Source organism: Orcinus orca, chromosome 8 (genome assembly GCF_937001465.1).
Source record: "Orcinus orca chromosome 8, mOrcOrc1.1, whole genome shotgun sequence".
Lineage (NCBI taxonomy): Eukaryota > Metazoa > Chordata > Mammalia > Artiodactyla > Delphinidae > Orcinus > Orcinus orca.
Genome location: NC_064566.1, coordinates 104182532 through 104206213, shown reverse-complemented (window position 1 = coordinate 104206213; position 23682 = coordinate 104182532). Strand labels below are relative to the sequence as shown.

The 23682-nt window shown below is 38.1% G+C and overlaps 1 protein-coding gene across 7 annotated transcripts in view; it reads left to right on the top strand.

The window, feature by feature from the left end:
• The window catches only part of ARHGAP32 (Rho GTPase activating protein 32), a 266634-nt gene that overhangs the window by 145769 nt on the left and 97183 nt on the right, over nt 1–23682 (top strand). For 6 of the 7 annotated variants that reach the window (XR_004477239.2, XM_033406971.2, XM_049713594.1 and 3 more), the window contains one exon: nt 15738–15824. Coding sequence is in view for 6 of the 7 variants with exons in the window: in XM_033406971.2 (XP_033262862.1) it covers nt 15738–15824 (87 nt within the window). In the remaining variant the exon portion in view is untranslated. Of the gene's footprint in view, nt 1–665; nt 704–15737; nt 15825–23682 lie in introns of all 7 variants that reach the window. The other variant, XM_033406973.2, reaches the window with a different exon arrangement.

Sequence of the window (23682 nt, the reverse complement as noted above, 5' to 3'; positions counted from 1 at the left end):
TTTTCAAATGTTAAGGCAGATCATGTCACTTTTTCGGACCCCTCCAATTATTTCTCCTGTTTTTCAGAGTAAAAGTCAAATTCTTTGAAATTCCCTGTGTGGATTACAAGCTCTACCTCTAACCTCTTTGACCTCATCTCTTACTTCTCCTCCCCTAAGACTTAGAGTTCTGGCCACCGTTGCCTCTGCTCTCCCTCCGGTGTACAGGCTCCCTCCTCAGGACCACTGGACTCTCTGTTTCCTCTACTTGGAAAGTTCTTCTCCCTGGATATTCACATAACTTGCTACCTTCCCTTTTTTAAATACTTGATCAAATGTTGTGTTCTCAGAGCAAGTGTACTTTCTGTACATAAGATGGCAATTCCTGGGCACCAGCAGTTTTCATCTCTCTTCTGTAATTAATTTTTCTCCGTAACATTTACCACTATTTGGCATGCTAAATATTTTATTATTTTTTTTTCCACCTCAGCATTTATCTATAACAGTGCCTGACACATAAAAAATCACTCAATGAATATTTGTTGCATGAATGAATTTGAAGAAGAGATAAAATCTGCTTTAAAAATGCTTTTTTAATATTTTGGGTTTTTTCACCATTTAAATTTGCTCTTATAGGATAAGAATATATTTTCCTTATGAGTGTGCATTTATTTATTTATATACAGTAAAGCATCAAATAGAATGGATGATGAAAACTACAAATGCAAGTTAAAATTCCCTTTATGCCCTATTTCTTTTATTAACTATTTATTATGTGTCTGTCTAGAATTTTTCTATATATTTATAAAATAAATAGCAGTATCTCTAGATAGAGCTATAGCTATAACTATCTACCTAGCTATCTATAACCTTTAAAAAATATAGCTAGATGGAATTTTATACATACTGTCCTGAAAATTGCTTTTTTACTTGAAAGTATATTTTGTATTTTTTTAAATTTCAGTAATTTGGATTCACCTCATTCTTTTTCACAGCCACATAATATTTCATTTTATTATTATACCATAGTTTAATCAGTTCCCTATCGATGGATATTCCAGGTTTTATTGATATGAATATATCCATTAAATAAAATCCTGTAAGAGGATTTGCTGGGTCAGAGGGTATGTACATTTAAAATGTTGACAGTTGTTGCTAAGTTTATTTGCTTTCTGTCTCTGTAGATTTGCCTATTCTTGACATTTCATATAAGTATAATAATACACTATGTTGTCTTTTGTGCTGGCTTCTTTTACTTGGCCTAGTATTTTCAAGGTTCATCCATGTTGTGGCATTTATCAGTACTTCATTCCTTTTTATGGCTTTACGTTATTCTGTTGTGTGGACCTACCACATATTGTTAACCATTCTTGTTTGTTGTCATTTGAATTGTTTCTGCTTTTTGGCCACTGTAAACAATCATGTATGATTTTTTGTGTGAACACATGTTTTTGATTCTCTTGGTTTTCTATGTCTTGTTGAATATAGCACCCTAGTGGGTGTGACTGGACAGATGTGCTGTTGGCCATTTACATACTTTTTTGAAGAAATGTCTATCAAGTCCACATTTTAATTGGGTTATTTGTTTTTTGTTGTTGAGTTGTAAGAATTCTTTATATTATTTGGAATACTAGACCCTTATCAGATACATAATTTGCAAATATTTTCTCACATCCTGTGGGTTGTCTTTTAACTTTCTTTATAGTATCCTTTGAAGCATAGAAATTTGTAATTTTGGTAAAATCTGATTTATCTGTTTTTTTCTTTGGTTGCGTATGCTTTTGTTGTTATATCTGAGAAATCATTGCCTAACCCAATATGAAGATTGATATGAAGATTTATTCCTGTGGTTCCTTTTAAGAGTTTTATGGTTTTATCACTTATATTTATGTCTTTGGTCCATTTTGAGTTAATTTTTGTATATAGTGTGATGTAGGGGGTCCAGTTTCATTCTTTTGGATGCGAATATCCAGTTTTTTGAGCACCACTTTTGGAAAGACTGTTCTTTCTCCGTTGGTCCTGGCACTCCTGTTGAAAATCTATTGACGATAGATGTATGAGTTTATTTCTGTACTCTCACCTCTATTCCTTTCGACTATATATATTCTATGCCAGTACCACACTGTTATTATCATTGTAACTTTGTAATGTGTTTTGAAACTGAGAATTGTGTGTCTGCCAACTTTGTTCTTCTTTTTCAAGATTGTTTTGTCTATTCTGAAGTCCCCTGGATTTCCATGTGAATTTTAGGATCAGCTTGTCCATTTTTGTTTTTTTTTTTAAAAAAGGAGCAGTTGAAATTTTTATAGGAATTATGTTGATTCTGTAGTTCAATTTGCAGAATATAGCCATCTTAATAATATTGTCTTCCAGTCCTTGAACATGGAGTGTCTGCCCTTATTCTTTAATTTTTTTCAACAATATTTTGTAGTTTTCTGCATACAAGTGTTTCAGTTTTTTGGTTAAATTTATTCCTAAGTATTTTATTCCTTTTGATGCTGTTGTAAACACTGAGCATCCTCCAGCATTCCTGTTTGTAATTTAATTTGTGCCTGATAAAATAATTACCAAGCCTGTGTATACTTTTCCCAGTGAATTGGCAACACGTATGCTTTTGACTGCACATCTGTGTTCAAATCCTACTTCAGCTCAGTTATAGCAGACCTTAGCCTATCTCTGATTTTCCTGTTCAAGTATCAGTTCACTATTTTCAGTTGTAACACGTGACATAATATGGCATTGTCTTGTTGAGGAGAAAGGATACTGGTGTGGGGTGGAGTGGGTGTGGCCAGCTGGCAGGATGCTCTCATTGTGCCACGCAGTCTTGACCTTGAGGGAGATTGTCAGTTAATCTTGGTCTTGTTTTCCTTATCTTCATACTGGATACACTAGAATAACCAAATGACAGCTAATGATCCTTCTAGCTAAGATGAACTGTGAGCTCTGACTTAAATGAACTGGGGATGTGACAAGGTGAAGAAGAGGTAAAAGGATGTAATGACGCAGCAGGAGAGGCTGTACCATGTCATGTTCTTAGTTCTTAGTCCACTTTTATATAGAGCATGAATAAGCTGTCTTTAAAAATTAGTACAGATCATTACTCTGGTCACAGAAATAGATTGTTGAAACATCTTTGTATTCCTAGGACATACTCTACTTCTGGGCTAAATATTTAAAAAATAAATTCCCTTTTTCACTCTTATCAGGATTTTATGATTTTTGTGTCTATGTTCATTAGTGCTGTTGGTCTGTGTACTATACTTGTCCACTAGCCTGTTAGGGAACTTCACTGCCCCATACCCTTTAAAAAGTAAATGTCTTGGAATAGTTTGTGGAAATGGGAATTACCTGTTCTTTGAAAGTTTAGTACAGTTTTCCTGTTTGGTCCCATTTGAGGGCTTAATCTTTAATTACCATTTCAACTTATAATTTGATTATTGGTCTAGTCAGATTCTTTTTAGGTCTAGTCAATGTCTCCTTAGGTCAGTTTTTATCTTTTCTGAGAAAATTGTCCGTTTAATGTAGGCTTTCAAATTTGTGGGTATAAATTGTTGTGTACAAGATATTCTTAACACTTGGTCTCATCAAGAAACCAGCTTGGGATTTTATTCATCAACGTGAGACTCTTTGTCTTCTCCCTCCCGCCTTTCATTTCTCCCTCCCGCCTTTCATTTCTCCCTCCCTATTATTAATTAACTATTAATTCCTAAGCATACTTTTTTCCTTAGATAAATAAAATTGTGTAGGTACTATTGATATTTTATTTGTTTTTGGTCATTGTTTTTTAATAAGTGCATTTGAGTTTGGACATTTTCTCCCTGAATAGTACTTTGAACAGACTCTACAGGATTTGATGTATAAGTGTTATATTTTATTTACAGAAATTGAAACCTGAAGAAAAATATAAAGATAAGCAATTGCTAGAAAGGGCTTCTTATTATTTATTAAGTAAAACCACATGTAGTTTTAAATTCTGTATATTTATTATCTTTATTGCACTTCTCCTTGTATCATCTCCATTGTCCAAAAACAAACATTTATTCACATTCACTAACTATTTTTCAGTAAGAAGGAAAAAAATCTCTTGCCACACGCGAAGATATATAATCAGTTTACTCAGCTTGATGCTATTGGGGCGTGAGTCTCTTTCTGCTGTGCTTTATGTGATACCGCCATCTAGTGTGTAGAACATTAGGTGACTATGTGGGTTTACATTTTCTTTTATCATTCCGTTATCTGAAGCTGTGAGTTAATGTTTCTTTTTATCCAATTTCGTATAAAGCATTAAGTTAAATTAACCTGAATACGAGAGCTCAGGTTTTGACTGAAATACAGCACAGAAAAAGTATGAATGTAATACCTGTTTCCTGAGTGTTCTCTACTGAAGCTGCTGTGCAAGGGGCTTGTTCTCCAGGAGGTGATGTGAGAACGAGATATACCCTGTGAGTACGCTGGGATTTTGTACCACGAGAGACAAACTCTGAAATTATGAAACGTGGAGTTTATATAGGCTAGCTGGCACTTCTGTCCATCTGCCTTTCTGGAGATGGAGAGAGGGAACACTGCTCTGGAATGTAAACACATCCTCTCTGGGGAAAAGAAGGAAAGGTTCTTTTTCACAAACAGATGGCTCTGGGGAGAGAAAAGACTTTCTGTCTCTCTGGAGGGCTCTATTATTTGGGTTCCCATTCAGTCTTCCTTTAACCCTGCTGCTAAAGCTGTTTGTTCAAAAAGTTCTGGCCAATAGAAGTGTGAAAATATTCTTGAAGTATTGTTTCCTGACAAGTGTATATTCTGGAGTGAGCATCTGTAAGATGGGAGATGTGATTCTGCTGTTCTGTCATTTAATCTCATTTCCCATGTATTCTTCATGCTGTGGACCTCTCATTGAGCTGAGGGTGGTTCTGGTGTTTAAAGATGAGCAAACCAGTTCCTTCACCTGGTACTCACCTGAGGAAACAGTGCTCTATTCCGGTTCTGGAAGGAAAAACTGACTGTTAAGTTTATTAAGATGCATGTAGGTCTCTAGCTTTTTCCTAAGAAATCTGAATTGCAGTTTTGTCTCATTGATTTTTGCCCTATGTTCTGAAATTAGAACTTATTTCACTTTACCCACCTAAGATGTAACTCAAATATAGAGTTGTTCTTCCAGTTGGCATCCTCAGCTCAGGTGTTTTGAAGTGGTATTTTCAGTGTTGAATCTTAGGATGTTGATGGTTGGGATGAGCAGACCACATAATATTGTGCAACAGAAATTATTTTTCATGTTTACATATTCTACTACAAGCTGTGGTGGGTGAAGAAAACTGTTTACAAACTCCATAGGTATGTCATAGTGAACCCATAATAACTGAAACCGTAATAGCATTATAAAAGGTGAATAAAAAGAAGAGAACTCCTTCTTTGCCCCATTTGCAGTCTGTTGATTAAGCTTTGATGAATGTTTTTCATGTGGGTGGGGTGATGTATTTTTACCCAGCTTTACGCTGATTTCCATTCTCCATGCAGAGAAAGGACTTTTTTGAATATTTGAAGGCTTGCTGAATAGAGTTGTATTTTTAAAGATCCTAACAACACTAATTTCAGATTGGTTTCCATGGTGATAGAAAGTGAATTCAGTATAGGAAAAAAAACTCCAAAAATAAATTTGTAAGGAATCCAGAAGTATGGGACTTGGAAATTCTGTTTTCCATTTCTTATAGGCAAAGGATTGAGATATCATTAAGTTGAAGGAAGTAAAAATAAATCATTATGTTCATGTCATAAGTTTCTATAGGCGAATGTAGCCTAATCTTTCATAGTGGTTTAGAAGATAATTTGGAGAAATGCCATCCTTCAGGGCTCATCTAAGGTATTTGGACTTTGCCTTTAAATTAATTTCTTAGTAGGAACTGACAAAGTATTGAGGGATTTTGAGAAGAAAGTACCATGATCAGTGTGTAGTAGGAAGTGGAAAGAGACCAGTTAGAAGACCACTGTAATCATCTAGTCTGCAGTTGTCTAGACCAGGGGTCCCCAACCTTTTTGGCACCAGGGACGGGTTTCGTGGAAGACAGTTTTTCCACGGACCGGGGCGGGGGGGGGGGAGTATTTTGGTATGATTCAAGTGCATTACATTTATTGTGCACCTTATTTCTGTTATTATTACATTGTAATATATAATGAAATAATTATGCAGCTCACTATTATGCAGAATCAGTGGGAGCCCTGAGCTTGTTTTCCTGCAACTAGATGGTCCCATCTGGGGGTGATGGGAGACAGTGACACCCGACGTGTGTTGCTTATGCCCAATCTACTCCGTAATCTCGCTTTGGTTGCCGTCCCTGCAGAAAACCCTGCTTCACAAAGATAGGATGTTGGAAATGGAAGCAGGCTTTTCAGTGCTTTTGTGGTAATCTCAGGATGTTCCACCGTGACTTTAATCCAGAATGTATGGAGATTTGACGTTGTCTCAAACATACTTTTAAGGCCACCGTCATTTGTGATCTCAAGCGGTTGATTATCTTCTAGCACAGACAAAGTCAGTTCACCTGGCTTATTCACAAATGGGTTGTGGATCCATTCCTTCCCAGTTCCGGGGTCTTTTGTGGTTGTGAAGTAACACTCAAACTCTTCTGAAAGCTGAGACAGGTGATCATGCACCAGCTGGGAGAAAGAAGACCCTGGCTCAGTCTCTTTCAAAATCTCTGCTAATGTTTGAAAGATGTCAGAAATCCCACTGTTCACTCATTGCCCCCATAATTCCAGTTTGGCTTTGAATGCAGCCACTTTATCTGCCGTCTTGAACACAGTTGTCGTTCTCCCCTGAAGTGACAGATTGAGTTTGTTGAGCAGATTGAATATGTCACACAAGTAAGCAAGTTTTGCGACCCATTCTCTGTCACTGAAATGTGTTGCCAGTGGTGACTGTTTTTCTAAAAGAAATCTGTGGAGCGGCTCTCCTAACTCAGAAACTCTGGCTAGTGATCTACCTTTAGAAAGCCATCTCACTCTGTGTATAAGAGAAGACGTGTGTGCTCTGTGTCCATCTCCTCACAGAGCTGCGTGAGCAGACGTGAGTTAAGGGCATGTACTTTAATGTGGCTGATAATTTTAATAGCATCCTGCAAAACGTTGTTAAGTTCAGGTGACATTTTTCAGCTAGCCAGCATTTCTCTATGGATGACACAGTGCGTAGACTCACATTCAGAAGCGACCTCTTTGACCCGAGTAGTGAAACCAGAAAGCCGTCCAGTCACGGCAGCCATTCTGTCTGTGCATATACCGACACAAAATGACCAATTCAGTTTTCCTGATATGTAATCATTCAAAGACTTGAATAGTGCTGCAGCTGTGGTGTTGGTTGGCAACAAAAGTGCACATAACGTATCCTCATGCACATGCTCCTGAAGAATGTATCGCGCAAAAACAAGCATTGTTGTCTTGTTGTCAACATCGGTAGAGTTGTCAACCTGGATTGTGTACCACGGTGACTCATTAATCCTCTCTAACAATTGTGCCTCAGTATCCTCTGCTATTTCATTAATTTGTCTAGTTATGGTGCTAGCCGAAAGAGGAACACGTGCCACCTTTTGAACTGCAGTGTCTCCTAAAAGTTCACAACACATGTCCTTAACAGCAGGCAGGATCAACTCTTCACCAATAGTAAAGGGCTTCTCTTAGCTTTAGCAATGTGGTCAGCCACTAAGAACGATGTTCTCAGGGCAGACACATTTGATGAAATGGTGGCCTTCAATAATTGCTTCTGTTCTTCGTGTTCACGTTTTTTTCTTTTGAAAAACTCCAAAGGCTTGTCTTTTAATGCAGGGTTCTTGGTCTCCACGTGGTGAAGCAGTTTTGAAGGTTTCATGGCTTGGTTGGATAGCCAGTTGCCACATATTATACAAATTGGGCTTGGAGAATGTGAATTACCTGTTGTGATGAACCCGTAATTTAAGTAGGACTCTTGGTATTTTCCTTTAAAAGCAGCTTTCTTTTTGTTGGCACTCTTAGAGTCTTCTGCTGTCTCATCATTGGGTCTTCCCCCCTTTTCAAAGAAGCTCTCCAGTGATGTTTATTTTTTACTCATTTTGGCTAAGGTTAGCTTGTGGGCTTACCAAAACTATGACTGAGAAAACTGCGCAGTATGGGAAAGAGGCGCAGACGGAAGTGGTGAATAAAATAATGGGCGGGCCATGGGTGGACTAAAACAAGTGTCGGATTCTGACTTAAAGCCTGCCACCAGATGCAGCTGTACGATTGAAGTACAGCAACTCACTTGCCACTGTAAAGCCTGCCACCAGATGCAGCTTAATTGTCACTTGCCACTCACTGATAGGGTTTTTAAAAAAATAAATAAATAAATAAATAAAATATATATGTACACACACACACACACACATATATATTTATTTATTTTTGGCTGCATTGGGTCTTCGTTGCTGCGCGTGGGCTTTCTCTAGTTGTGGCGAGCGGGGGCTCCTCTTGGTTGCGGTGCGTGGGCTTCTCATTGCAGTGGCTTCTCTTGTTGTGGAGCATAGGCTCTAGGTGCGCGGGCTTCAGTAGCTGTGGCTTGCGGACTCTAGAGCACAGGCTCAGTAGTTATAGTGCACAGGCTTAGTTGCTCCGAGGCATGTGGGATCTTCCCAGACCAGGGCTTGAAGCCGTGTCCCCTGCATTGGCAGGCAGAGTCTTAACCACTACGCCACCAGGGAAGCCCACTGATAGGGTTCTGATATGAGTCTGCAAGCAATTGATTTATTATGGTCTCTGTGCAGTCAAACCTCTCTGTTAACAATAATCTGTATTTGCAGCCGCTCCCCAGTGCTGGCATTACCACTTCAGCTCCACCTCAGATCATCAGGCATTAGATTCTCATAAGGAGCGTGCAACCTAGATCCCTCGCGTGCGCAGTTCACAGTAGGGTTCGTGCTCCTAAGAGAATCTAATGCCACTGCTGATCTGACAAGAGGTGGAGCTCAGGCAGTAATGCAAGCAATGGGGAGCGGCTGTAAATAGAGATGAAGCTTCACTCGCTCACCTGCCGCTCACTTCCTGCTGTGCGGCCCAGTTCCCAATAGGCCACAGACTGGTACCAGTCCGTGGCCCGGGGCTTGGGGACCCCTGGTGTAGACCAGATGCAGCGAGGCCCAGAACTAGGGAAGTAGCAGTGGAGAACAGGAAGAAAGGAACGGGTGTGAGAGACAAGTTTTGGGAAGACAGGAGAGATTAAGGAATCAAAGTTCTAGGTTAGATCTTAACCCTGGGAATATGAAAAGAAAGGGTGTGTGGAGAGGAGGGGGTGGTAGAGGAATCAAGGGTGATTAGGTTGGTCAATTGGGTGAATAGTTATATTTATTTACTTTGGGAATTCAAGAGGTAGAAGAGAATATGCAGGGAAAGAGAATGAATTCAGTTTTGAAAATGAGTGCTGTATTCCAGTGAGACAATGTTTGCTTCTTCAGTCATTCATCAAATAATTAGTGATCCCCACTTAAATTCCAGATACTTTTCAAGATGTTGGGGTGGGTATACACCTATCTCATTTTTTTCACTATATATTATGTTCAAGGAATCTGTCAATGTGTATTACAAAGATTTTTATCCCCATTTGTGACTCATCTTTTCACCTGGTTTATTGTGGCCCTTTGTGATAACTTTAGAAACTTTGATGGACAGTTGCTATTACCTGTTTTTGTGAAGGGGTCTAGAGTTGGGGCTCTCCTATTCCTGCATCTTCCTAATATCCCTCCTCAAATAATCTCTTTATGTCTGACTTTTTCTTTTTCCTCTGGGATTCCCATAATGTATTGTTTTGGTCCTCTTTATGGTGTCCTACAGTCTCTTAGGTACTTTTCATTTTCCTTAATTCTTTCTTCTTTCTGTTCTTTGGAGTGTATACTTTCTTTCACTTTTTTTTTTGTTTTGGTTGTGCTGGGTGGCTTGCAGGATCTTAGTTCCCTGACCAGTGATTGAACCTGGGCCCTCAGCAGTGAGAGCGTGGAGTCCTAACCACTGGACCACCAGGGCCCTGGACTGTATACTTTTATTTGCCCTTTCTTTAAGTAAACTGATTCTTCTTCCTGCCTAAATCTGCTGTTGATCTCTTCTAGTGAAATTTTCATTTTAGATAGTGATTTGTCATCCCCCAAGTCTGTGTTTGGTTCCTTTTTTTTCTTTCTTTTTATTGATATGCTCACTTATTCATACATTGTTTTCCTGCTTTCCTTTAGTTCTGTGTAGTTTCTTTGAGCTCTCTGAGTGTATTTTATGTAGTTTGTTTAAAATCTACTAAACTGGAACTTCCCTGGTGGTCCAGTGGTTAGAGGACTCCTTGCTTCCACTGTAGGGGGCGTGGGTTCCATCCCTGGTCAGGGAACTAAGATCCTACAAGCTGCACTGCACAGCCAAAAAAAAAAAAAAACTACTAGATTTTGTATCTGGACTTCTCAGGGATATTTTCTTTTGTTTTATTTATTTTTTCTTGTGAAGTTTTTTGTGCATATCTTGTGATTTTTTTTTGTTGTTGCATACTGGACATTTGACTATTATAATGTGTAACCCTGGGAATCAGATTCCACCCCTTTATACAGGTTTGCTGTCTTTTTTTTGTGAAGGCTGCAGTTGTCTGTTTGTGACCTTTCCAGGCTGTTTTTGCAAAGACTGTATTTCTTGTCATAGGTGCTCACTGAACGCTCTCTTCTTTTAGCTTGTGTTCCAGAAGGGTTTTGTCAGGGAATTCCTTGAATGCTGGGAGCTAAAAATAAAACAAACAAAAAGCCACTTCTCCAGTCTTTGCACATTTCCTTTGTGGTGGGGTGCTCATTCAACACTTAACCAAGCTGTTTACAGCTCTGTCTTAGCTAAAGTTTAATTAGAGGTTAAAGCTTAGGGTCTTATTATGCCCTTTGCGTGCATGTGTCTCACCCTGAACATGTTCATGGGTTTCTGCTGTTTTCTAAAGTAGTGAGAAAGTTCGTTCTGAGAGTTTTTGCTTGTTTTCTCATGTTTCTGTGAACGGACTGGAGTTTGGAGCTGCCTACTCCACCATTTTGTTGATAACCATTTGACTATACTGTTTTGCTTTTAATTCCCTCCACCCCATCTCCTTGCTTTAATTTGGAAATTTGCTCTCTCCTTCCCCCCTCTTCTGTTCTACTTAGGAAGATTGATTTTCTTCTATTCTTAATTCTGTTACAGGTATTGACATTTAAAAATTTTACCTCCCTCTTTATTGTTTGGAAGTTACAGCGGGTTTTTCTGTTCTTTTAGTGGCTACCATTAAAAATTTAACTTGAACACCTAATTTTTAGTCTGAAGTTTATCAGTGTCTTTACTTTTTCTCTCAAGCAATACCAGCACTTAGAATGTTTTAAGTGGGATTACTCTTTCTTGTCTTCCATGGTAGTGTTGTTCAGGATTTATAGTTTCATCTCTTTATTTCTTATAATTAATCATTATTTTTGTTATACGTTAAGATTTGTTTAGCTGTAATACTTATTTGCTGAATTCTTTGCTCAATATTTCTGCTTTATACCTTAGTTCTTTATCCTGGAATCCTTTTTCATCTTTTTTTTTTTTTTTTTTTTTTTGCGGTACACGGGCCTTTCACTGTTGTGGCTTCTCCCGTTGCGGAGCACAGGCTCCAAACGCGCAGGTTCAGCGGCCATGGCTCACGGGCCCAGCCGCTCCACAGCATGTGGGATCTTCCTGGACCAGGGCACGAACCCGTGTCCCCTGCATCGGCAGGTGGACTCTCAACCACTGTGCCCCCAGGGAAGCCCCCTTTTTCATCTTTAAGTACATATTTTGGAAGTCTTTTTAGTGAGGATTTGTTGATGGGAGCTAATGAGTTTTGTTTTGTGTCTTGTTTTTAAAATGTTATTTATTTGCTTACTTATTTATTTATTTTTGGCTGCGTTGGGTCTTCGTTGCTGCGTGCTGGCTTTCTCTAGTTGTAGCGAGTGGGGGCTACTCTTCATTGTGATGTGCAGGCTTCTCATTGTGGTGGCTTCTTTTGTTGTGGAGCACAGGCTTAGTTGCTCCATGGCATGTGGGATCTTCCCGGACCAGGGCTCGAACCCGTATCCCCTGCACTGGCAGGTGGATTCTTAACCACTGCACCACCAGGGAAGTCCAAATTCATTAAGTTTTCATTCATCAGAAAATTCTTTTTTTTTTTTCTCTTTTCTTGTAGGTTTAGGTATGAATAAAACCTTGGTTAATTTATTTTCTTTTCTCAAAACTATTAAGATAGTCTCAAACTTCTACTGTCTATTACTGTTGAGAATTTAGGTGTTTTATGTTTACTTAATACTTACCCTTTCTGATGTTGTTTATTCCTTCCTGAAGTTCTGGGTTTTTGTCTAGTACTATTTCCCTTCAATCTTAGAAAGTTGTATTAGCTTTTATGTTGCACTGGTCTGTTAGAAACATATTCTCTCAGCTTTTGTCACTTGTAAATTTGTTTATATTTCTTAATTTTCTGAAGTTTATTTTAGTGGGATATAGAATTGACAGTATTTTTCTTCCAGCACTTTAACTCTGTTTCTCTTTTGTCTCCTGGCCTCTCTTATTTCTGGTGAGAATTTAGCTGTCACTTATCTATTTTCCCCTTAATGTTATATGTTTTTCTCTTTGCCTGCTTTAAAGATTCTTGTCTTTATTTTGTTGTTCAAAAGTGTGATTATGATATGCCTAGTAGTGATTTTTTTTTTTTTTTTTTTGCTGTACGCGGGCCTCTCACTGCTGTGGCCTCTCCCGCTGCGGAGCACAGGCTCCAGACGCGCAGGCTCAGCGGCCATGGCCCACGGGCCCAGCCGCTCCGCGGCACGTGGGATCCTCCCAGACCGGGGCATGAACCCGTGTACCCTGCATCGGCAGGCAGACCCTCAACCACTGCGCCACCAGGGAAGCCCCCTAGTAGTGATTTTTGAAATTTATCCTATTTGGGGTTCACTGTTTCTTGAATTTGTTAGTTGGTATCTTTTACCTGTTTTAGAAAGTTCTCATCTGTTGTCCCAGCAATACTTCTCTGCCCCATTCCAATCCCATTTCTTTCTAGTACGCCAGTTGTACATATTGCTTGTCTGTTTGGTATTCTTTCAGAGATCTTAACTGTACTGTTATTTATTTATTTATTTTTTGGTCATTCTTTTTTTTCTGTTTTTTTTTCATTTTGGATACTTTCTGTTGACCTGTTTTTAAGTTCAGTGATTCTTTCATTTACTGTATTCAGTTTGCTGTTAATATCTGACAGCATAGTTTTATTTTTAGCATTTCTTTTGAATATATTTGTAGATCAGTCTCTGCTAGAATTCCCTGTATTCTTATATTCTTACATAGTATCTTTTCAGACTAAATTTTAGAATTTCTACCATAATTAATTTACATTCTTTTTATTATTTCAATATCTGGGCCATTTGTGTGTCTGTCCCTTATCCTGTTTCCTCTCTTGACCTTGGATCACAATTTCTGGCTTCCATGTATGTTTTGTAATTTTTTATGCCGAATTTGTTATATAAGAGACAGTAGAGACTAAAGTCAGTAATTTTTATCTTCAGGAATGGGCTTATCCCTTCTTTTTCCATTCTGTTAGATTGTTGTGGTAGATTTTGTTAGTCATGTTTGATGGGGCCCTGAGTTAAGCTGACCTATGGCTGTTATAGACCTGGCCTTTGGCAACTTTGCTTTAGTTTCTCATTACTTTTAAATATTTTGAGTGTAAGTTCAGGAAGTTTGTTTTTTTCAGCAGGGAGAAGTGAAGATTGGTGAGATCTCTTTGTGCTTTACTGCTAAGCCTCTAGTTTTCTGAACTGAGGGAGAGCAACCCACCTGGTTGTTAGTTCTCTTTGCTCCCCAGCTTTTTGTGCCAACAAGTGCTCTCTTCCGGCTAGCCTTGCCCAGATCCTAGTGTGTAGGTGCCTTATACTCTTACAGCACCCGCGATGCCTCAGTGGGGTTTCTCTCAGCTTTTCTGTGCCACCTCCAGTCACCAGTTGTTAAATGCCCCGAGAGCCGCAGAGGATCTTTCTCAGCTTTCTTGCCTTCTCTCCCGTCTCCACTGCGCTGACTTGTGCTTGGGGAGACTCCACACACTTCATGGGTTCATATCTCTCAGTTCTCCTGCTCTCTCCCCCTGCCCCGCCATTGGTGTACTGACTGTGTCCACTTGGTGAACACCTGTGGGAGTCAGTTGCTGGGTAGGTGTTGATGGTGCTCCTTGGAATTTTAGTTTGTCACTCCAGTACACATGCAGTCAGTTGGGGTTTGGCTGGTTTCTCCTTACCGTGTCTAAGGCAGGTTCTTTATCCTCCTGCGTCTTTGCCAGGTATCAGAGCACACCCATACGAATCTCTTCTGTCTCAGGAAAGTCTTGTCCCTGTTTGCAACTTAGTTCGTGTAGGTTTCTCTTCACTTTTTAAAAAACTCATTTTGTAGTTAATCTGGCTTATTTTTGGCTAGTGTGAGAATGATCATTATCCTCTGAACTTCTCCTACTTAATACCAGGAGGTTTTTTTTTTTCTTTTCTTTTCTTTTTTAATACTTCCAGTGATACTGCTTTCAAAAAATAGAGACTATATTCTCATCAACTTTATATTTCTTATAACATTAACTATAATGATAGGTAATGTTTATTAAGTACTTACTGAGTGCCAGGCACCTTGGTAAACACTTTAAATGCATTATCTCATTTAACGAACTCGGGAATAGGTGTTATTATATCATTCCCATTTTCCAGATGAGAGATTAAGTAGGTAGGTCAACATTATATAACCAGTTAGTGGCACTTTTGAACTCAGGGTTGTCTGTATCTGGAGCTGAGTTTGCAGATTCACATCCCTAGATGGGAAGGATATGTAAATAAATGAGTGAAGTGAGTAGGGTGTAAAAAAATAACAAAGCAAGTAGCATGATGAATGACAGTTAACATTCAACCTAGATATTGACTAAAAAATAAAGAGTAATCACTTCTGTGACAAAGTCTCTGGGAGAATACTTGCCTCATTCAGAGGCGGGTGGTCACTTAGCTCCAGCCACTTGTTGACCATGTGAGAATATGGGTCTAGTAGTTCAGATTTTCAGATTTTTCAATAGAAGTCAGAAATCTGTATTTTTCATATGAGACCGCTTAGTTTCTAAATGTTAGCTGCTGGTTCAAATAAAAATAAAATAAAATCCAGTGTTCAAACCTGCATGGTGAGTCTGAAATAAAATGTGTCTGCAGGCCCAACCTGTTCTCTGGCAGCCAGCGTGCAGTCTCTGTAATAGAGCCTGAGCTCTTTTAGACCACTGGTCACGCTGTCTCTCAGGGCCCGCCTGAATGCCTTCCTTTCACATTTGTGCTGTACCTCAGGGATGTGAAGGCCTGCTTTGGAATGAATGTACTATTTTATTTACTGCTGTTATACCGTTCTGCTAGTTTAGATATAAGCTACAAAGAAAAATTTTAGAAACGTATTTTTAATTTATTATTTATTTTTTTAATTTTTATTTTTTATTGGAGTATAGTTGATTAACAATGTTGTGTTAGCTTCAGGTGTACAGCAGAGTGATTCAGTTATACATTTACATGTATCTATTCTTTTGCAAGTAGAAACATATTTTTTAAAAATCCTGAAATCTTCATCTTATCTGCTTTAAGCAATAGAGTTCTGTTATAAGGCATACCTTACATTAAGTTGATGGGGAGGGACAGGTATTATTGAATGCTTATTTTATTTTGTTCATTAATCATGACTTTCTCTTCCTCTCTTTTGCCCTTTCTTCTTTGACATAGCTTTCACTTTCAGAAGAACAGAATGAAGTAACAAAAAATGGCTGTGAATCTAAAGAGCTGGTCTACCTCGTGCACATTGCTTGTCAGGTAATTTTGTGGATGTGTTCTCCATTTCACATAAAATTTAATGAGAATTAAATATGAATGAATAACATTGAATAAATGAATGAATAAATATGAACAAATAACATTGACTGCGGTAACACAAATGTTTTATTTTATTCTTTCTCCCATTCATATTGGCATTTCTGCATATACTCAGAGTTGAAACAATCAATTTAATAGAGTCAATTTAATAGATATTTAATTTACAAACGTAAGTAAAAATTCTTCCTGTAAGAGTAAAGGAAATAGGACTTCCCTGGTGGTGCAGTGGTTAAGAATCCACCTGTCAATTCAGGGGACACAGGTTTGAGCTCTGGTCCAGGAAGATCCCACATGCTGTGCAGCAACTAAGTCCATGCACCACAACTACTGAGCCTGTGCTCTAGAGCCCGTGAGCCACAGCTACTGAAGCTCACGCACCTAAATCCTGTGCCCTGCAATGAGAAGCACGCACACCTCAACGAAAGAGTAGCCCCCACTCACCGCAACTAGGGAAAACCTGCGTGCACCAACGAAGACCCAACGCGGCCAAATAAATAAATAAAATCCTTTAAAAAAATAAAGAGTAAAGGAAATATATTGTTTATTGATGATGAGGTTAAATGAGTCAGCTACTGGTCACATATTACAATAAAAGAACAGACTAAGTAGTGTCTGCATCAGATGCACACTTTTCTAACCAAGATGGTAAGTTCCACTGTGGTGTAACAATGTGTGTACGTTTCAGAAGTGTGCTATTTCTTAAATCTTAGTATTAGAACTTTTTTGAGGGTAATTACCATGACTTGCTCTTAATGAGATTTAAAATATGTCATTTGTAGCATTGATTATTTCCTCCATCAAGTAAGCAGTTAGTTCCCTTATTTATTCTTTGTTCATTGAGCCTTCTTGCCTACCTTTGAACTAGTCATTGTAAAGCAAGTGTTTTCTAGGAAAGCTTTCTTATGTACAAAGTTTTTAGTTTTCTTTGAGAGAGTAAGATAGGGGAGTTTATGGGTTTTTTTTCCTAAAAAGTACTATTCATGTACCTGAAATTAAAAATTAAATAGTCTGGAAAAGTCTAATGGCTATTTCATATGGGAAATACTTAAGTTCTTAGTCTTGGTGTGACTTTAAGGGCAAACCTTTTATAATTAAGTGCTTTTATTTGTAGGTGAGAGAATATGAGATTGGAAATTGAACTTAGTTTGTATATATATGTTCAAAGTTACATATCATTTATACATGTTTTACTGTATGTCATCTTGGTTCCTTTGAGGAAGTGGGCAGCTCTGAATCACTGTTTCATGTCATATTTCATAAAAATGCTTCTACTTGGTGAGTTAATTTTTAAGTGAAAATATCAAATGCTTTCATGATGAACCATTGCTAATACAGGAATATAAAACATTTTTTCTTTATCTAGAGTACCTGATTGGCATGTGAGTCATGAACTTATTATTCCATCTAAAACCTACACCTTTTAGCATCTTCTCTTCTTACCAGTGATTTACATTTGTTCTGACAATGCAAATATTTTTATTCTCATAAGCAAAACATAATGTCAAAAATACCTATGCTGTTCTTAAAAAATGACCTTCAAAAGGTAAGCATGGTATTTTGGTACCATACATTAAAATGTATAATCGTTACTTGATTATGCCTCCATGAATTAGTGACCTAGATAATTAAGGCTATTTCCTGGTTGTAAATATCTTGTCAAGCTGCTTAAAAAATTTCAGACTACTTGTTATACTATTTACCACATGAAAGTAGTAATTTGCTGCATTGTCATAATGCTGTCACGTTTCTCCTCTGCCTCACACTGTAAGTAATCGTTGATATGTTCTCATGGCTTACCTTCTGTATTCTTGCCATATATGTCAGCCATAAACCACATTAAACTAGAATCATTTTTTTTTATAACCAAGAGAGACTCACAATCAAACCTTCTAATTTTGCAAATGAGAAAGTTGAGGCCCAAATTATGGAAGTTGCTTTCCTAAGCTATATGAAATCTTAGCAGGAGCTACTGAGGACTTCAGTTTCCTGATTGCCAGCTTTTCTTGCATCACCTTGGAATTTGCAATCTACAACAGATTTTGGAGATTGCTTAATCTTCAGATGAGATACGATCACCCTTACGCCCTGTAATCTATTCGTTATAGAAGCTAATTTCATATTTCATATCTTTGCTAATTTCTAATTTTTAATAATGTGCACTTGAAATTTTGTTTATTTAACCAAAATTCTTGCTCCTTCATTTGAACCCACTTTCTTTGCTTTATCTTTTATCTTAGAAAGTGTCCAGTTAAACAGCTGTGATCTTTTTCCTTTCTGTAGGTTAAGTGATATGATTTCTTTAGGTATTACCTTTGAATCTTGTAATGGTGTCTTTGTCTCTGCCTTTTACAGTTTTAATTTCTTTTTAAATTGTGAACCCAGAAATGTAAGCCATATCTTCCATACTACATAGATCCAAATTCAGTAGGCATTTTTTGATCACTTATATGTCTAGTACACAAGTGTTATGGCATGCAGCATATCATTTAATTCTTAAAACCTCTGTGAGGCAAATAGTCTGATTTAAAAACATCAGTTTTTAAGTGTTATGTTTTTTATAGATTTATTTACTTATTTATTTATTTATTTATGGATGCGTTGGGTCTTCATTGCTGCCTGTGGGCTTTCTCTAGTTGTGGCGAGGGGGGTTGTACTGTTTGTTGCGGTGTGCAGGCTTCTCATTGCGGTGGCTTCTCTTGTTGTGGAGCATAGGCTCTAGGCGCACGTGCTTCAGTAATTGTGGCATGTGGGCTCAGTAGTTGTGACTCACGGGCTCTAGAGCACAGGCTCAGTAGTTGTGGTGCACGGGCTTACTTGCTCCGCGGCAGGTAGGATCTTCCCAGACCAGGGCTCGAACCTGTGTCCCCTGCATTGGCAGGCAGATTCTTAACAACTGCACCACCAGGGAAGCTCCTAAGTGTTAATTTTAAAATGACTAATTTAAACCTAGCTGTTGCAAGAATTTATTTTAACATGTGCCCTAATGAAAATTTGTTTCTGATCTTTCCCCCTCTGAGTATAGTATTGTTGGTTTAAGAATAATGGTTGCTTAATGAAATAGTTAGTTATTGTTCCACAGTAAGCTTTAGAGAAGTTGAAATGAATGGTTCTTATTGAAGTTGGATTGTATGAACTACCTTTGTATTTACCAGAATTCATCAATGTATAATAGTTTATTTTTTCTGAAGATCAAGTTTTTCATAAATATTTACAGTAGAAGGAAATGGACTGTCAGTCAGGAGGCCTAAATTTGTCCCAACTGTGCCATGACTAACCAGCTGTGTGGCTGACAGGGTCTTAGTGCTCTGGCCGGGTGTCAGACCTGAGCTTCTGAGGTGGGTGAGCCAAGTTCAGGACACTGGTCCACCAGAGACCTCTGGGCCCCACGTAATATCAAACGGTGAAAGCTCTCCCAGAGATCTCCATTTCAATGCTAAGACCCAGCCCCACTCAATGACCAGCAGTCTACAGTGCTGGACACCCTATGTCAAACAACTAGCAAGACAGGAACACAAGCCCACCATTAGCAGAGAGGCAGCCTAAAATCATAAGAAGTTCACAGACACCCCAAAACACACTACTGGACGTGGTCCTGCCCACCAGAAAGACAAAATCCAGCCTCATCCACCAGAACACAGGCACTAGTCCCCTCCACCAGAAAGCCTACACAACCCACTGAACCAACCTTACCCACTGGGAGCAGACACCAAAAACAACGGGAACTACCGACCTGCAGCCTGCGAAAAGGAAACACCAAACACAGTAAGTTAAGCAAAATGAGAGACAGAAATACACAGCAGATGAAGGAGCAAGGTAAAAACCCACCAGCCCAAACAAATGAAGAGGAAATAGGCAGTCTACCTGAAAAAGAATTCAGAGTAAAGATAGTAAAGATGATCCAAAATCTTGTAATTAGAACGGAGAAAATACGAGAAACGTTGAACAAGGACCTAGAAGAACTAAAGAGCAAACAAACGATGATGAACAACACAATAAATGAAATTAAAAATTCTCTAGAAGAACTCAATAGCACAATAACTGAGGCAGAAGAACGGATAAGTGGCCTGGAAGATAAAATAGTGGAAATAACTACCACAGGGCAGAATAAAGAAAAAAGAATGAAAAGAATTGAGAACAGTCTCAGAGACCTCTGGAACAACATTAAATGCACCAACATTTTAATATATAGGTATCCCAGAAGAAGAAGAGACAAAAAAAGTAACTGAGAAAACATTTGAAGAGATTATAGTTGAAAACTTCCCTAGTATGGGAAAAGAAATAGTCAAGCAAGTCCAGGAAGCACAGAGAGTCCCGATAAATCCAAGGAGAAACGCACCAGGACATATTAATCAAACTCTCAAAAATTAAATACAAATAAAAAAATATTAAAAGCAGCAAGGGAAAAGCAACAAATAACATACAAGGGAATCCCCATAGGGTTAACAGCTGATCTTTTAGCTGAAACTCTGCAAGCCAGAAGGGAGTGGCAGGACATATTTAAAGTGATGAAAGGGAAAAACCTACAACCAAGATTACTCTACCCAGCAAGGATCTCATTGAGATTCAACAGAGAAATTAAAACCTTTAAAGACAAGCAAAAGCTAAGAGAATTCAGCACCACCAAACCAGCATTACAACAAATGCTAAGTAAAGGAACTTCTCTAGGCAGGAAACAGAAGAGAAGGAAAACACCTACAATAACAAACCCAAAGCAATTAAGAAAATGGTAAAAGGAACATACATATCGATAATTACCTTAAATGTAAATGGATTAAATGCTCCAATCAAAAGACACAGACTGGCTGAATGGATACAAAACAAGACCCGTATATATGCTGTCTACAGGAGACCCACTTCAGACCTAGGGACACATACAGACTGAAAGTGAAGAGATGGAAAAAGATATTCCATGCAAATGGAAATCAAAAGAAAGCTGGAGTAGCAATTCTCATATCAGACAAAAGAGACTCTAAAATAAAGACGATTACAAGAGACAAAGAAGGAGACTACATAATGCTCAAGGGACCAATCCAAGAAGAAGATATAACAATTGTAAATAATAATGCACCCAACACAGGAGGACTTCAATGCATAAGGCAAATGCTAACAGCCATAAAAGGGGAAATCAACAGTAACACAATCATAGTAGGGGACTCTACCACCCCACTTTCACCAACAGACAGATCATCCAAAATGAAAATAAATAAGGAAACACAAGCTTTGAATGACACATTAAACAATATGGACTTAATTGATATTTATAGGGCATTCCATCCAAAAGCAGCACAAACACTTTCTTTTCAAGTGCTCATGGAACATTCTCCAGGATAGATCATGTCTTGCATCACAAATCAAGCCTGTGTATATTTAAGAAAATTGAAATTGTATTTTTTTCCTACACAACGCTATGAAACTAGATATCGATTACAGGAAAAAACTTGCAAAAACAGAAACATGAAGGCTAAAGAATACACTACTAGATAACCAAGAGATCACTGAAGAAATCAAAGAGGAAATCAAAAAATACCTAGAAACAAATGACAATAAAAACACAACATGGGATGCAGCAAAAGCAATTCTAAGGGGGAAGTTTATAGCAATACAATCCTACCTCAAGAAACAAGAAGCATCTCAAATAAACAACCTAACCTTACACCTAAAGCAGACAGAGAAAGAAGAACAAAAAGAACCAAAAGTTAGCAGAAGGAAAGAAATCATAAAAATCAGATCAGAAATAAATGAAAAAGAAATGAAGGACACAGTAGCAAAGATCAGTAAAACTAAACGCTGGTTCTTTGAGAAGATAAACAAAATTGGTAAACCATTAGCCAGACTCATCAAGAAAAAAAGGGAGAAGACTCAAATCAACAGAATTAGAGTGAAAAAGGAGAAGTAACAACTGACACTGCAGAAATACAAAGGATCATGAGAGATTCCTACAAGCAACCTTATGCCAATAATATGGACAACCTGGAAGAAATGGACAAATTCTTAGAAAAGCACAACCTTCTGAGACAGAACCGGGAAGAAGTAGAAAATATAAACAGACCATTCACAAGCACTGAAATTGAAACTGTGATTTAAAAATCTTCTAACAAACAAAAGCCCAGGACCAGATTACTTCACAGGCGAATTCTACAGACATTTAGAGAAGAGCTAACACCTGTCTTTCTCAAACTCTTCCAATATACGGCAGAGGGAGGAACATTCCCAAACTCATTCTATGAGGCCACCATCACCCTGATAACAAAACCAGACAAGGATGTCACAAACAAAGAAAACTACAGGCCAATATCACTGATGAACATAGATGTAAAAATCCTCAACAAAATACTAGCAAACAGAATCCAGCAGCACATTAAAAGAATCATACCCCACGATCAAGTGGGGTTTATCCCAGGAATGCAAGCATTCTTCAGTATGTGCAAATCAATCAATGTGATGCACCTTATTAACAAATTGAAGGAGAAAAACCATGTGATCTTCTCAGTAGATGCAGAAATATCGTTTGACAAAATTCAACACCCAGTTATGATAAAAACCCTCCAGAAAGTAGGCATAGAGGGAACTTTCCTCAACATAATAAAGGCCATATATGACAAACCCACAGCCAACATCGTTCTCAGTGGTGAAAAACTGAAACCACTTCCACTATTATCAGAACAAGGTAAGGTTGCCCACTCTCACCACTATTATTCAACATAGTTTTGGAAGTTATAGCCACAGCAATCAGAGAATAAAAAGAAACAAAAGGAATCCAAATAGGAAAAGAAGAAGTAAAGCTGTCACTGTTTGCAGATGACATGATACTATACTTAGAGACTCTTAAAGAGGCTACCAGAACACTACTAGAGCTAATCAATGAATTCGGTAAAGTAGCAGGATACAAAATTAATGCACAGAAATGTCTTGCACTCCTATACACTAATGATGAAAAATCTGAAAGAGAAATTAAGGAAACACTCCTGTGTGCCACTGCAACAAAAAGAACAAAATACCTAGGAATAAACCTACCTAAGGAGACAAAAGACCTGTATGCAGAAAATTATAAGACACTTATGAAAGAAATTAAAGATGATACAAATAGATGGAGAGATATACCATCTTCTTGGATTAGAAGAATCAACATTGTGAAAGTGACTGTACTACCCAGAGCAATCTACAGATTCAGTGCAATCCCTGTCAAATTACCACTGGCATTTTTCACAGAACTAGAACAAAAAAATTCCACAATTTGTATGGAAACACAAAGGCCCCGAATAGCCAAAGCAATATTGAGAAAGGAAAATGGAGCTGGAGGAATCAGGCTCCCTGTCTTCAGACTATACTACAAACCTACAGTAATCAAGACAGTATGGTACTGGCACAACAGAAATATAGATCAATGGAAGAAGATAGAAAGGCCAGAGATAAACCCATGCACATATGGTCACCTTATCTTTGATAAAGGAGGCAAGAAAATGCAATGGAGAAAAGACAGCCTCTTCAGTAAGTGGTGTTGGGAAAACTGGACAGCTACATGTAAAAGAATGAAATTAGAGCACTCCCTAGCACCATACACCAAAATAGACTCAAAATGGATTAAAGACCTAGATGTAAGGCCAGACACTATAAAATTCTTAGAGGAAAACACAGGCAGAACACACTATGACATAAATCACAGCAAGATCCTTTTTGACCCACCTCCTAGAGAAATGGAAATAAAAAGAAAAATAAACAAATGGGACCCAATGAAACTTAAAAGCTTTTGCACAGCAAAGGAAACCATAAACAAGACAAAAAGACAACCCTCAGACTG